General features: G+C 41.2%; 1 protein-coding gene across 1 annotated transcript in view; it reads left to right on the plus strand.

The window, feature by feature from the left end:
• Positions 1-295: 295 nt before the first annotated feature.
• The window catches only part of cep41 (centrosomal protein 41), a 49,154-nt gene continuing 33,044 nt past the window's right edge, over positions 296-16,405 (plus strand). Inside the window, exons 1-3 of the mRNA XM_060843112.1 lie at positions 296-458; positions 4,863-4,926; positions 15,746-15,793. Coding sequence (XP_060699095.1) covers positions 426-458; positions 4,863-4,926; positions 15,746-15,793 — 145 coding nt within the window. The 5' untranslated portion in view covers positions 296-425. The remainder of the gene's footprint in view (positions 459-4,862; positions 4,927-15,745; positions 15,794-16,405) is intronic.

Raw genomic sequence — 16,405 nt, forward strand, 5'->3', positions numbered from 1 at the left:
TTTAAAAAAGAAAATAGCTTTGGATGATATGAAAGTATAGACGACCACCTTTCTTGAAAACATTATTTCTCCGCTAGTTTGCTGAAAATCTGTTGCTGGAAAAGCACAGCAGGTCAGGCAGCATCCAAGGAGCAGGAGAATAGACGTTTTGTGCATGAGCCCTTCCCCCTGGGATCCAGCAGCATCCCGCGCGTTGCCCCAGCAACCACCTCCCTCCCTGGTTACGGCACCTTGGAATAAACGGTCTTCTCATTGGTCCTTTTCAAACGCAGCAGCCAATCAGAGCGATGTTTAAATGTCAGTGGCGGTTATTGCCGCTGTGTTCGTCAGGGCTTCAATGAATTTACTTAATTAATTATTTAATTAATATATTTATTGTTTGGTTGTTCGGTCCGTCGAAGAAGCCGGAGGCCGAGGGTTAAGCGATGTCAGTGAAGAGTTCGATTGGGAATCCTGAGGTGTGCGGAAAGGCTTGAACTCTGTCAGGGGAGGGGATGGGAGGGGATGGGATGGAAGAGAAGGAAAGGAGGGCATACGGCTATTCGACTGTGTAGGCCTCACAGTTTGGCTGACCCCTGTCTCCCCACCAATACCTACACCCGAGCTCCTCGTCTTGATGAGCCTGTCCCTTCGTACACTCGCCATTCTCCTGTGTCCTCGGCCATTCCTGTAATGATCTGCCCTGAGCACTCCCTCTTGCATCTTGCACGTTGTGCCCATAGTCGGGAAAGTCAGAGGTTTGCAAGGCCCTTTACCCACTTGAGTCTGTGCTGATCAAAAAGAGCCAACCTACTGACCTTGTGCTAGTATACATCCAAATTATTCCTCAATGTTATAAGGGTTTCAGCCTCGACCAGTTTTACAGTCTGAGTTCCAGATTCCACCACCCTTTGGATGGGAAAAAAAAGTTTCCTTCTCAGGTGACTGTCTGTATGTTGTCCCAGTGTCTGAGTGGGTTTTCTTTGGGTGCTCTGTGTTCTGCCCACAGAAGAAAGTGAGGACTGCAGATGCTGGAGATCAGAGTTGAAAAATGTGGTGCAGGAAAAGCACAGCAGGCCAGGCAGCATCAGGAAGAAGGGCTTATGCCCGAAATGTCGATTCTCCTGCACCTCAGATGCTGACTGGCCTGCTGTGTTTTTCCAGCATCACATCTTTCTTCCCACAGTCAAAATTGTGCAGATTAGGTGGTTGGGCAATGCTAAATTGTCCATAATGTTCAAGGATGTGCAGGTTGACTGGATTGGCCATGGGGAATGCAGGGTTACAGGGATGGGGTGGTTCTGGGTGAGATGCTGTTTGGAGGGTTGGTGTGGACTCGATGGGCCAAATGGCCACTTCCACACTATAGAGATTATATGATCTCCTCTAATCTTTCCTTACTTTTAAATCTATGGTCCCTGATCATTGACTCCCCTTCATCAAGGTGAAAATTGTCTTCCTATCTCTATCTATTGCCTCTTGTAAGTTTATACCATCTCAGTCAGTGAGTCTCTCTCTCTCTCTCTCTCAAGATCCTTCATTCTTTTCTCTGAATCCCTCAGTCTGCCCACTCATATGTTGAAGTGCAGCTCATTCTTTGTTTCTTGTTGGAGCTCAAAATTCAAATATCTTGCTCTTTTTGTAGTTTTAGTGTCATAGAGTCCTACAGCATGGAGACAGGCTCTTTGGCCCAAACTGGCCCATGCTGATCAAAATGTCCATAATGCTAACCCCATTTCCCTGTCGTGGTTGTGGCTATGCTCACCTAATGGGAAGTTGATTTGTAGACATTTCGTTCCCAGTCTAGGTGACATCTTCAGTGCTTTGGAGCCTCCTGTGAAGTGCTGCTGTACTGTGTCTTCTGGAATTTATTTGGAACCATTTCTGGTGCTTCCGTTTGCCGGTTCCAGTTGTTCATTGTAGTGGCAGGTATATCGGGTCCAGGTCAATGTGCTTGTTAATAGAGACAATGGATAAGTGTCGTGCTTTCAGGAATTCTCTGACTGTCCTCAGTTTAGCTTGTCCTATGATCATTGTGTTGTCCCAGTCGAATTTGTGGTTCCTGTCATCTGTGTGTGTGGCTACTAGGGACAGCTGGTTGTGACGTTTAGTGGCTAAATGGTGTTAGTGGCTATTATTTGGCTGCCTGTTTGCCTTTATAGTGTTTTGTGCAATCTTTGCATGGTATCTTGTAAATTACGTTATGCACATACTGGCTATCGGGTCTTTTGTCCTGGTGAGTTGTCTGAGCATTGCTATCAATTTATGGGTTGTTGTGAATCCCAGTAGTCTGGCTGTCAGTTCCAAGATGTTTTTTATGTAAGGTAGCATGGCAAGTGAGTTTGGTCTTGGCATGTCCTCGTCACGTTGTTTGTCTATTAGGCATCTGCAGATGAAGTTGTAAGGATATCCATTCTTGGCAAAGACTCTGTAGCGGTGTTCTTCTCTTTGTAGGTCAGGTGTGCTGCAATGTGTTGTAGCACTTTTGAACGGGGTCCTAAGGCAGCTTCACTTGTGTGTGTTTGGGTGGTTGCTGTTATAATTCAGAACCTGGTCAGTGTGTGTGGCTTTCCTGTTCACTTTTGTGGTGCATTCACCATTCTGTGTTCTCTGTACCATCATATCCAAGAATGGGAGTTGATTGTTGGTTTTCTCCTCTCTTGTAAATCTGATCCCTGTGAGTATGGTGTTGATGATCCGATTTGTGTTCTCAATTTCTGTTCTGTTAATAATAACAAAGTGTCGTCTATGTATCTGATCCAGAGTTTGGGTTGGATTTGTGGTAGGGTTGTTTGTTTCATTTCCCTGCATTTGGCCCATATCCTTCCAAACCTTTCCTCTCCATGTTTTTGTCCAAATGTATTTTAAAAGTTGTTAATGTGCGCACCTCAACTACATCTGCTGGCAGCTAATTCCATATGTGTACCACACTTTGTGTAATAAAAAAAGAGTTGCCCGTCGGGGTCCCTTTTATTTTTTTTCCCCCTCTAACCTTAAACTGATGCCCTCTAGTCCTTGATTCCCCAACCCTGGAAAAAAGACTGAGTGCATTCACCTTATCCATGCCTGTTGTGATCTTATATACTTCTATAAGATGCCCCTTCAATTTCCTACGCTCTAAAGAAAAATGTCCTAGCTTGTCCAACCTCTCCTTATAACTCAGACCATAAGTTCTGGCAACATCCTTGTAAATGTTTTCTGCACTCTTTCCCATTTAATAACATCCTTCCTGTAGCAAGTGACCAAAACTAAACACAATACTCCAAGTACGGCCTCACCAATGACCTGTACAACTACAACATCATTTCTCATCTTCTATACTCAATGCCCTGATTGATGAAGGCTAGTGTGCCAAAAGCTGCCTTCGCTGCCCTGTCTACCTGTGACTCCACGTTCAGAGAACCGTGCATCTGAACTCCAAGGTCCCTTTGTTCCACTACACTCCTTAAGGCCCTACCATTCACCATGAACTCCCACCTTGATTTGATTTTACAAAATGCGAGACCTCACACTTAACTATATTAAACTCCGTTTGCTATTTCTAGGCCCACTTCGCCAGCTGATATAGGTCCTGCTGAAATTTCTGATAACCATCCTCACTGTCCACAATACCTTCTATTTTAGTGTCCCCTGTAAACTTACTAATCATGCCTTGTATATTCCCATCCAGATCATTGATACAGATACCAAACAGCAATGGTCCCAGCATCCTTCCATTATTAGCCTCTGTTTCCTACCATCAAGTCAATTGTGTATCCAGGTTGCCAGCTCCCCCTGGATTCCATGTGTTCTAATGTTCCAGAGCAGCCTCCCATGTGGAACCTTCTCAAAGGCCTTACTGAAATCCATACAGACTATATCTACTTCCCTGCCCTCATCAACTTTCCTGTTCACTTCATCGAAGAGCTCTAACAAATTTGTACGGTATGATCTCCATGCCCAAAGCCATGCTGACTATTTATAACCAAACCCTGTCTTTCCAAATGGATATGTATCTTATCCCACAGAATCTTCTCAACTTACCTACTACAGGTGTAAGGCTTGCTGATCTATTGTTCCCAGGTTTTTCTTTGCAGCTGTTCTTGATTAAGGACACAACATTCGCTACCCTCCAGTCTTCCAGGACCTCACCTATGGCCAACAGTGATGTAAAAATATCAGCTAGGGACCCTGCAATTCCTTCTCTAGCCTTTTGTTTGTATTCTTGGATATATCTGATCAGGACCAGGAGATTTATCCACCTTCATACATTCTGATATATCCAACACCTCCTCCACTATGATATGGACTATCCCAAAGATATTGCCACTAATAACCCCAAGTTGTCTTGTCTTTCTCCACAGTAAACACGGAGGAGAAATATTCATTGAGGACTCACCCATCTCCTGTGGTTGTACACATATGTAACCATTTTCATGCTTAAGGAGTCCTATTCTCTCTCTAGTTATTCTTTTTCCTTTAATATACTTAAAGAATCTCTTTGGATTCACCCCAAACATCTCAGCCAAGGCTATTTCATGCCCCCTTTCAACCCTCCTGATTGCCTTCTTCAGTAAACCCCTGTATGCCCTATAAGGGATTCACTTGATCTCAGCTGCCTGCACCTGAGCCATACCTCTTTTTTTTTTCTCTTTCTCTCGTCAAAATCTCAATATCTCTTGTCATCCAGGGTTCCCTATTCCTCTCAACCTTGCCTTTCACCCTCCAGAGAACATATACACCTTGAACTCTAGCTGCCTCACTTTTAAAGGCCTCCCAGTTGCCAAACCTCCCATTGCCTGCCAACAAACTTACCCAATTTAGACCAGTTTTGTCCCTCTCCATAACTATATTAAAATAAATAGAAACAGTAATAACTATTTTTGTCATCTTTTTCTCTATAGTTTCTGAAGAAAAGAGTTGTACCAAATCCAAAGTATCATTATGTTCGAGCACGAATTGATACTGGTAAGTGGACTAAATAACTGCCATGATTTGTCAACTCCAGTTGAGTTATCAAAATATTCTGGGGACATTGAAAAAAAATCCAGATAACCTTGTTAGGATGTGGAATATTTTATGAACAATTGTCCATCAAACATTTTAAAAAATTGAGGGATCTTTTAAGAAAATCACTAAACGGCATAGAGAAAGCAGAGAAATTAAATTAGAATGGACAGCTCTGCACTGACAGAGGCATGATGAACTACATTTTTTTGGTCCAGAAATTGCCATGCTTATAACCAAAAGGGAATGGAAAAAGCATGTTCGACGATGGTGGTGCAATATTCAAACGGCATTGATACTCTAGCTAATTTTATGAGTTGATCATATCGGATTGTTTCTGAGACCCACTGCAGCCTTGACATAACATTTTTGATGAAGGTGAGATGTAAGGGAGCATTTCTTTCCCAAAGGTTTGTTTTCCTATCTATCTTGGCCAATTAATGGAATGTGTAGATGAACTAAATGTATATCATGTTAAGTCATGAACCATCTGATTTAAAATGCAGTGTTTCTGGATTTTACTTCACTGCTGATTATAAAGGAATAACATATTCTGCACAAACTGCCTAATCATGGAAAATCTGAGAGTATCATAAGTAGGAATCGCAATCATGCAAATCACAGCTAATTTGACCCAACTGGTAGCATTCTTGTCTCTGGGCTAGCTACATATGGATTTTATAAGGGGGTTTCAGGAAAGTTTGAGTGGAGGAACATTTCAGTCTCTGGCACGTGAAGCCTAATCTTTCCTAAACATTCCTGCTCCTTCTGGTGCTATTAAAAAACCTGAAAATCTCAAGTTTTTCCTTTCCCCTAATTTTGTTTAGCTTGGTATGAGCATTGCTGTGGCTTCTGTACTCAAACCAGATCTGAAATTGTAGTTGGAGAGCAATTACACCCAATCTCCATAATTCAGGAGAAGCCCTGCTGGCTTAGGATAACCTGGTTTACATTGAGTAGTTAGGATTCATGTTGGTTTTCACTAAGTAACGAACATGTGAACTTGCTGTTTCGGACAGGATGTAAAATGGGTGTGATCTAATTGACAGCTGAAAATGTGTTGCTGGTTAAAGCACAGCAGGTTAGGCAGCATCCAAGGAATAGGAAATTCGACGTTTCGGGCATAAGCCCTTCATCAGGAATGAGGAGAGTGTGCCAAGCAGGCTAAGATAAAAGGTAGGGAGGAGGGACTTGGGGGAGGGGTGATGGAGATGTGATAGGTGGAAGGAGGTCAAGATGAGGGTGATAGGCCGGAGTGGGGTGGGGGCGGAGAGGTCAGGAAGAGGATTGCAGGTTAGGAGGGCGGTGCTGAGTTGAGGGAACTGACTGAGACAAGGTAGGGGGAGGGGAAATGAGGAAACTGGAGAAATCTGAGTTCATTCCTTGTGGTTGGAGGGTTCCCAGGCGGAAGATGAGGCGCTCCTCCTCCAGCCGTCGTGTTGTTATGTTCTGCCGGTGGAGGAGTCCAAGGACCTGCATGTCCTCGGTGGAGTGGGAGGGAGAGTTAAAGTGTTGAGCCACGGGGTGGTTGGGAGGAAGCTCTCTTCCTCCTCTACAAGGATTTCAGTGAGTCCCTCTCTCACTGCACCCCCCAGGTCATCTCCTCTGCACAGAAGCTCTTCAGCCACGTTCTCAAATTCTCCAGTTTCCTCATTTTCCCCTCCCCCTACCTTGTCTCAGTTGGTTCCCTCAACTCAGCACCGCCCTCCTAACCTGCAATCTTCTTCCTGACCTCTCCGCCCCCACCCCACTCCAACCTATCACCCTCACCTTGACCTCCTTCCACCTATCACATCTCCATCGCCCCTCCCCCAAGTCCCTCCTCCCTACCTTTTATCTTAGCCTGCTTGGCACACTCTCCTCATTCCTGATGAAGGGCTTATGCCCGAAACGTCGAATTTCCTATTCCTTGGATGCTGCCTAACCTGCTGTGCTTTAACACATTTTCAGCTCTGATCTCCAGCATCTGCAGACCTCATTTTTTACCCGGTGATCTAATTGACAGGCCATTGAAGTCAGTGGAAAGGCAATTAGGCTGACATTTAGAACAAGCAGCTGATCACATCACCAATTTTGGGCTGCTTCATCAAATTCAATTTCAACCTTGTTTTTGGACTCAAATTGTATAGGCTACTGGTCAGGTATTTTTTATGTTCCGCTTTAACAACTCCACGTTTTGTCCTGATGCTCTAGATTAGGAGGGAGTTCATTGATAGTTGATTGGAGTAATGTGAATTTACTTTTGAATTTAGCTTTTATTCCTTAAAATTGTAAATATTAAAGAATAATCAGATTTCAGTGTTCAAAATAAGGAAAAAATATTGATAGAACTTTGACTTCCATGATACATAAAGATTAATCCAATTAAAAGCAATTGCTGAAAAAGAATTAAACAAACAGTGGAAAGAATGTGGAACACATTGTTCCTGGAAGTTTCATGTGCAAAGTCAATTGATGAACTTAAAATCGAGATGGAAAGTTACCTGGGAAAATCCAGTATTAAAATTATGTAGTGAGGGGAGGAAATCAGAATTTGGACATTTTTTTTTTGTTCAACATGTCAGAACTGTTATTATACACTTCTGATTCCAGGTCTACTAGTTCAAAGCTAAAGAATTTAGACAGAGCTACTAGCTAAATGGGTATCAGGTTTGACTCGATTGCCCTACTCCTGTTTTTTGTGTAACAACTATTTTTAGTAATATTTTAAGATGCATAAATGCAGCAGATGCGTAATAACAATGTAACAGAAATGCTCAATATCTTTATCAGCCTTAACTCAATCCTAGCATTCTGTCCTTTTGGGACAAGAAGTTATGGATCAATCTCTATTCCAGGGAGATTACGGTATAACCTAGGCTGAGATCTCAGTGCAGTACAAATGGAGTGCTATGCTTTAGGAAATGGCTTCTTTTGAATGATGTGTTTAAACCAAAGCCATAAGTCTGAGGTAAATGCAAGGAATCTCATGGCATGGTTTGGAAAAGACTAGGTAAATTCTTCTGGTGTCCTGGATAATATTGAGGAACAGAGTGGGTGGCACGGTGGCACAATGGTTAGCACAGCGCCAGAGACCCGGGTTCAATTCCCGACTCAGGCGGCTGACTGTGTGGAGTTTGCACATTCTCCCCGTGTCTGCGTGGGTTTCCTCCGGGTGCTCAGGTTTCCTCCCACAGTCACAACAATGTGGAGGTCAGTTGAATTGGCCATGCTAAATTGCCTGTAGTGTTAGGTAAAGGGGTAAATGGGTGGTTGCGCTTCGGCGGGTTGGTGTGGACTTGTTAGGCCGAAGGGCCTGTTTCCACGCTGTTTGAGTTGATGTTGAGAAGTACTCCATTTAGGCCCTTCTCCCTGTTCTACCATTCAATTAAATCATTATTCATAACTACATATACTTTGCTCCATATCCTCAATACCTTTAGATAACAAAAAATAACCAAATAACATTTTCTTATCAATCTCCGAATAAAATGAATAATTAAACCAGCTGTTTGTGAAAGTGTTCACAATTTGAATTAATTCTTGTTTAGAACTAATTCCTACCTTCATACTTGAATGGTCTTGTTTTAAATTTTACATTATGCCCCACCATTCTGTGTTTTTCAGCAAGCAGAATACTTTGTTGCCATCTAAGCTACTGTTCCTGCCCAGACCTTCTAAACTCCTAAGAATACAACTCTACTTCTCATAATCTCTCCTATTTAACTCTGAGATCAGGCATCGTTCTGGTATAATTATGTTATAATCTCTCTGAAAGCAACGTATTCTTACTGAGATGTGCTTTCCAAAGCTGTTTTCAATACTCCAAGTGAGATCCAACCAGGTATTAATTGCTGCATTGTAACTTCTCCACATTTGCATTTAAATGTGTTATATGTGAGTGTGTAGTAGTAGTAGTAGCAGCAGCAGCAGCAGCAGCCCCAACACAGCTAGTTGCATCCTGCCAATTGGAGTAGTTGCTCATTACCCTTACTTTCTCTCTTCTGTTATTCATCCAATTTTACATCCAAGTCAATAATTTACCTTCAGTTTTATCAACTTCAACTTCTGCTAACTATTTCTTATGAGTCACTTTATCAAATGTCACTAGAAGTCTATATAAATAACATCCTTAGACAATCACTGTTCACAATGTTAGCCACCTCTTCCAAAACAAAAACCAGGATTGTCACAATTTATTCTGCAACATTACTGTTTGAGCAAGTTTGCTCCCATTTTGCCTATATGACAGTAGTAACTACTCTTACACATTTTGTTGGCTATGATGTTCTTTTGGAATATGAAAAGTGCTATGTAAGGGCTAGTTAATTTCTATTTTCTCCTACAAGTCATGTACAGTATTGGAAGGGTTAAACATCGGTTTGTTAGGTGGGACTAGATTGGGTTGGGATACCTGGTCGGCATGGACGGTTTGGACTGAAGGATCTGTTTCCATGCTGTACATATTTATGATTCTATTTGCTAAAATGTTATTTAATCTCTCTAACCTTTTTATGAATGAAGTTATTAGTGGCAAATGATAAGTCTCTTCTAAAATGTTAAGTGAAATTATTCATTATCAGTTGCGGTAAAGTGTTATTAAATGAATGAAAAAGCAAGTCATCCTTGAGACAAAGTTTACATTTTTAAGAAGGAATATATATTAGAAAAATTCTTTTGATGGCAGAGTTACATTGAAATATATTTGCAGTTATTTCATTTACTTTAATGTGCTCTTAGTGATTGAAGAAAATTCTCTTCTGTCTGCTGGCAGGTTCAAAATCAGGGCTAACCTGTTCCGTCTTTTGCATGTTGTAAATTATCGCCTTAAAGGTAGACATAGAAGTTGAAAATGCTAAGATATCATTCGTGACCAGCAAGGGATTAGGAGAAAAGATACTATTTAACAAATCTCATTTTAATAGCAGAGGTTCTAACATTGTAGTTTTTTTAAACTTCGGTTATTGACAAGGGCTGTCATGAAAAATTAGTTGCGAAACTAAATTCTAGGAAATCTAGAATGTTGGATTGGGTCTTTAGTACTGGAGAGATTTAGGATGTGATGAGGAACTGGTGAATGAAGTACCCAGGAATCAACATGATACATCCCAGATGCAGAAATGTAAACTCATTGAATTTTCATTTAGCATTATAAAAGAAACAGAAAATGTAGATTGGGTACTTCAAAAAGGGCATGCATGCCTGGAAAATGATGTCAAGTGAAAGGAACAGACCTTGCTGTAAGGGGATAAGATAATTGTAGAACTTGCAGAAAATATTCACCACTTCAGTCAATTGAGGTATATTCATATATCAAATAATTCATGAGGAAGGCGCACCAAGCATATTCATTTAAAGTCAGTGGAGTCAGGTCAGTGGAGCAAGAAATTAATGAGTGGTAAATAAATACACAGCTGAAACATTCGGCAGAATTTTCCTTTGAGTAAATGTGTTGGCATCTAAGTTTCATGGTATCTGGTCTGCCATGACCCAGATGCAGTCGTCCACTCTTCACCTTATTATTAATGTTACTGGTTTGCAAGTTTTGAGAAGATTTGTAGTTCAGATTGAAGTTCTAGATGTAGGTTTGCACGCTGAGCTGCAAGGTTCATTCTCAGACGTTTCATCACCATACAAGGTAACATCTTCAGTGAGCCTCCAAACAAAGCACTGCTGATGTTTCCTGCTATCTATTCAGAATGTTCTGGTTTCTTTTGGTTGGTGATGTCATTTGGTGATGTCATTTCCTGTTCTTTTTCTCAGGGGATGGTAAATCGGGTCCAAGTCAGTCAGTGTTTGTTGATAGAGTTCCAGCTGGGATGCCACGCTTCTAGGAATTCTCGTGCGTGTCTCTGTTTGGCTTGTCCTAGGATAGATGTGTTTGCCGGTCGAAGTGGTGTTCTTCCTTATCTGTATGTAAGGATACTAGTGAAAGGAGGGTTATGTCGTTCAATGGCTAGGTGATGTTCATGTATCCTGGTGGCTAGTTTTCTGCCTGTTTGTCCAATGTAGCGTTTGTTACAGTTCTTGCACGGTATTTTGTAAATGGCATTAGTTTTGCTTGTTGTCTGTATAGGGTCTTTCAAGTGCATTTGCTGCTGTTTTAGTGTGCTGGTGGGTTTGTGAGCTACCATGATGTCAAGGAGTCTGAGTAGTCTGGCAGTCATTTCTGAGATATATTTGGTATAAAGGAGAAGTGGCTAGGGTTTCTGGATGCGTTTGTCTGTTTGCGTTTGTTGCTGAGAAATCGGCGGACTCTATTCATTGGGTACCCATTCTTTTTGAATATACGTAGATTGATTTCTGGGTAGTTATAACACCAAGGATATGAGAATAGCACAGGAAAACAGGATCAAGGTAGATGACGAACTATTATCTAGATTGGCCAAAAAGGCTCAAGGGACTGAAAGTTTTACTGTTGTTCCTTGCTTCTGTTGAAAAGAATAGTGGTTCTATTACTGTCACCTGGGCAACCCCATTATATACCGTGTTGGTTTAAAGTGATGTTTATAAAAATTAGAATCAGCATAAAGAAACACTCATGCTTCCAAAGCAAGGGTGGGAACACATTGCCTGAAAGAATGGTGGAAGCAAACTCAGCTGCAACATTGGAATTGAATAAATACTTGAAGGGTAAAAATTTACAGGTTATAGGGGCAGACCAAAGATGAATCAGGCAACTTAACAGAACAGCTAGCATGGGGACAATGACATGCTTCTGTGCTATTTATTCTTAGTACTTAGCATTATTTCAATGAACTGAAAGGTGGAGTGTTCCCGTCCCTGGAGTGGAGTGGAGTGAGGAAGTGCAATGTTGGAAAATATCATGAGAATGACAAAATCTGATTCTCAATATCCAGACAGGATTTTCCATTTTTCTCAATGGCAGATTCAAAATCTCTCCATTGAGCAGCAACAATGGTGATGGATGATTAAACAACATACTGGAGGAGGAGGCCCCACAAATAACCCCAAATGACAGAAGAGCCCAGCACATCAGTGCAAAAGATAAGGCTGAAGCTTTTGCAACAATCTTCAGCCAGAAGTGCTGAGTGGATGATCCATCTTGGCATCCTCCACTGGCCCCCAGCATTACGTATACCAGTCTTCAGCCAATTCTATTCACTCCATGTAATATCAAGAAATAGTTAGAGGCACTGGATACTGCAAAGGCTCAGGGCCCTGACAACATTCCAGCAATACTAATGAAGACTTGTGTTCCAGAACTTGCCGCTCCCCTAGCCAAGCTGTTCCACTACAGTTACAACACTGCCATCCAACCGATAATGTGGAACATTGCCCAAGTATGTCCTATACATAAAAAGCCGGTCAAATCCAATCTGGCCAATTGCCGCTCCATCGGTCTACTGTCAATCATAAAATAATGGTAGGTGTCATCAACAATGCTATCAAACAACACCTGCTCAGTAATGCCCAGTTTGGGTTCCGCCAGGGCCACTCAGCTCCTGACCTCATTACAGCCTTGGCTCAAACACGGACACAAGGCCTGAATTCCAGAGATGTGGCAAGAGCGACAGCCCTGGCAAAACTGGAATCAATGGGTATCAGGGGGAAAACATGCTGGTGGTTAGAGTCATACCTGACATATAGGAAGATGGTCATGGTTGTTGGAAGTCAGCTATCGCAGCTCCAAGACATCTCTGCAGGAATTCCTCAGGGTGGCGCTCAACCATCTTCAATTGCTTCATTAATAACCTTCCCTCCATCATAAGGTCAGAATTAGGGATGTTCACTGATGATAGCCCAATGTTCAGCATCATTCACGACGACTCAGACACTGAAGCAATCAATGTCCAAATGTAACAAAATCTGGACAACATCCAGGCTTGGGCTGACAAGTGGCAAGCAACAATGACACCACACAAATACTAATCTATGACAATCAACAAGAGAATCTAGCTAACACCCCTTGACATTCACTGAATCCCCCACTATCAACATCCTGGGAATTATCATTGGTTAGAAACTCAATTGGACTCTCCACATAAGCAGTGGCTTCAACATCAGGTCAGAGGCTATGAATACTGTGCGAGTAACTTACCTCCTGAGTCCCCAAAGCTTGTCCACCATCTAAGGCACAAATCTTATGGTGGGAAGGAAAACTCCCCACTTGTCTAGATAAGTGCAGCTGTAACAACATTCAAGAAAATTGACATCATCAAGGACAAAGCAGCCCGCATGATTGGCACCACATCCACCAGCATCTACTCCATCCACCAGTGATGCTCAGTAGCAGCAGATCCAAATATCCAAATCAAATCAAACACCATCCAAAATAAGAGACAAGCCATTTGGGACTGAGATGAGGAGGTAGTGAATGTTTGAAATTGAATATGCTGGAGGGTTGTGGATGTTCATTCATTAATAGACAAGACAGCAGTACATTGATTTCTAGGTAGTTATGACAACAAGGATATGAGAACAGCACAGGAAAACAAGTTGCACTGTAGAAATTCAAAGTTCCTCAGAAAGCACCTTCCAAACCCACGCCCACTCCCATCTAGAAAGACAAGGGCAGCAGATATATGGGAACACCACCATCTTCAACTAACCCCCTTTCCCCCTAAACCTGTGTCTTGTGGTTATTGACCCCTAAATCAAATCACCTCTATCAAATCTCCTAGAATACTCTTCTCTAAGGAGACTGTCCGAGCTTCTCGGTCTTCCCACATAACTGAAGTTCTACAATCCTGACATAAGTCTAGGAAATATTTTCTGCATTTTCATTACCAACATCTTGTGATCCTCCTTAAATTCAATCATCAGAATTGGGCACAAAACTCGTGGAGATTAAATATCAGCTGATCATAAAGGTTTAGCATATCCTCTTTACTTTTGTACTTTCTGCCTTTTTAAAGCAAACACAAGGATCCATACGTTTCTCTCTACACTAGCCTTCCACACTTGTTTTGCCACCTTTTAAACATTTGTCTGCATAAACTCAAAGCTCTCTCCCCTTGCTTCCTGCCAAAAAATATTACTCGACACTTCATTTCTCTACATTAAATTTAATCTGCAAGATGTTTGTCTATCTCCATACAGTTTTCCTGAAGACTGTTACTGTCCTCCTTACTCTTTACAAACTGTATTTCCAAATTCCTGTAATCTCCAAATTTTGAAAGTGTTCCAAGTGTCCAAATCAACTGAACGCCATCCCAAAATAAAAGACAAGCCAGTTCGGACTGAGATGAGGAAGAATTTCTTCACTTGGTAGTGAATGCTTGAAATTGAATGTGCTGGAGGGCTGTGGATGTTCATTCATTGAAGTACAAGACAGTAGTAGATTGATTTCTGGGTAGTTATAACACCAAGGATATGAGAATAGCACAGGAAAACAGGATCAAGGTAGATGACGAACTATTATCTAGATTGGCCAAAAAGGCTCAAGGGAGTGAAAGTTTTACTGTTGTTCCTTCTGTTGAAAAGAATAGTGGTTCTATTACTGTCACTGGGCAACCCCATTATATACTTCAGCTGGTCTTGCAGCATCTGTGAAGAGAAATCAGAGTTAGTGTTTCAGGTGCAGTGACCCTTCCTCAGAACACTTGAAGTGTTCTGAGGAAGGCTCACTGGACCCAAAACTTTAACTGTGATTCTTCTCCACAGATGCTGCCAGATCTGCTGAGCTTTTCCAGCATGATTATCATCTTTATTTTGTCTAATATTGCATTTCGCTTTTATTCCTACATTGACAACATTCTCCTATAGTGAAGACAAATAAAAAGTACTCATTTTGTACATTTAGTCATTTTCTTTAACTTCATACACTTATTATCCTTTTGGTTCCTAATTGACCCCCCTATTCCTTTGACAATGTTTTCACTATTAATATATTAATGAAAGACATTTGTGTTTCCTTTTATGTCAGCTGCTAGTCAGACCATAGACCCTAAGGAATTCGAATAGGTCATTTAGCCCTTTTGAGCCTGCTGCGCCGTTCAACAGGGTCATGGCTGATCTGACATTCCGCATGTTCACTTTCCAGACTTTTCTCCAAATCCTTGGATTCGCCTGCTGATCAAGAATCAATATACCTCAGCCTTAAATATACACAAGGATTCTGCCCCCACAGCTCTGTGGCAATGAGTTCCAAAGACACTCAACCCTCTAAGAGAATGAACCAAAAATGGGGATGTCAGTTATCCTAACATAATTAGGACAGTAACAGTGTAGAGGACAATGAGGAAGTTCTTATAGAAGAAATAAGGTGATCCATTACCTTACTTGGAGGACCTTTGATTTCAAGGATGTCCTTCATGGCAGACAATTGTGAAGAAAGAAATATTTTCATCTTTAGTAGCATGTACTGGCCACACACGTAGCTCCTCTCAGAGGTTGGACATTGTGGACGTCTTCATCATGTTTGGTGTTATTTGTCCTGGTTTTCTAATCAATGGTAGAGAGTTCTGCCTTACCACTTTGTGTGGTAGACAACTGTGCTACCAGTACTGGTTCAAATCAAAGTTCACCAGTGATCTCAGGTGGACCATATTGCTTAATTTTAGTTGTAGTATTCAATTGTTATCTCAAGTTTTTTTTGAGTTATCTTCAGGTGATTCTTCAATGGTATCATAGATGGAAAACATTTCATGCAGGCCTGTGAAATCTGTGACTTCTTTCATACTGAAATTGTGAAATAAATCTCACTCCAATAAATGACTTTGCTCAGTGGAGCCTCTTCTTAGGCTCAGTCATTAATCTTGAAATACCTATGAACTGCTGTGTAACCATTCTGACTTTTGATGTATTTTAATTTAAATACTTACTTATTTTTTTGCAGGACATAGCCTTTCAAAGTATATGGAAAAAATTGAAGAATTAAGAAAAAGTAAGTGATGTTTTTTCCCATTGAGGAATAATTGTGCTGAGATGGCAAGTGGTGAATAGTCTAGAATGGTATGTAATATAAATATTCACAATGAACAGGGAGTTAAAATGACACTCCCAATAGTTGTCACACTGGTCCTCGGCTATCGATGAGATGTTTGTTATTGTAAAGTTTGGCATAGGGTGCAAATTCAAACAAAAGGGGAAACAAGAGCAACACATTAAAAGCTAGTTAAAAAGAGAAACCAACACAATGTGGAGAAACTCAACATTTCAAGACATTTCACGAGCTAGCAAATAATAATAGGTTATTTTAAAGCATGGTCACTATTATTATGCAAGAAAATATTAGGACTAAAATGCAATAGGGGTTTTTGCCATGTAAGGCAGTCTTTTTCTGTACTTCTTTCTCCCATTCCCATCCACCAGAATAATTCTGAGCTAAATACTTAAGTTCTTTTACCCTCCTTGCACCTACCAGGTGCAGAACAATGCACTGAAAGTTAATGAATTAATGTACCTTCCTGCCATTTTATCAAAATATGGATTTTGAATGTAAACACACGAAAATACAGTTTAAAAAAAGTGAAAGAAACATTTTCCAAGCACCATT

This window comes from Hemiscyllium ocellatum, chromosome 23, assembly GCF_020745735.1.
Source record: "Hemiscyllium ocellatum isolate sHemOce1 chromosome 23, sHemOce1.pat.X.cur, whole genome shotgun sequence".
Lineage (NCBI taxonomy): Eukaryota > Metazoa > Chordata > Chondrichthyes > Orectolobiformes > Hemiscylliidae > Hemiscyllium > Hemiscyllium ocellatum.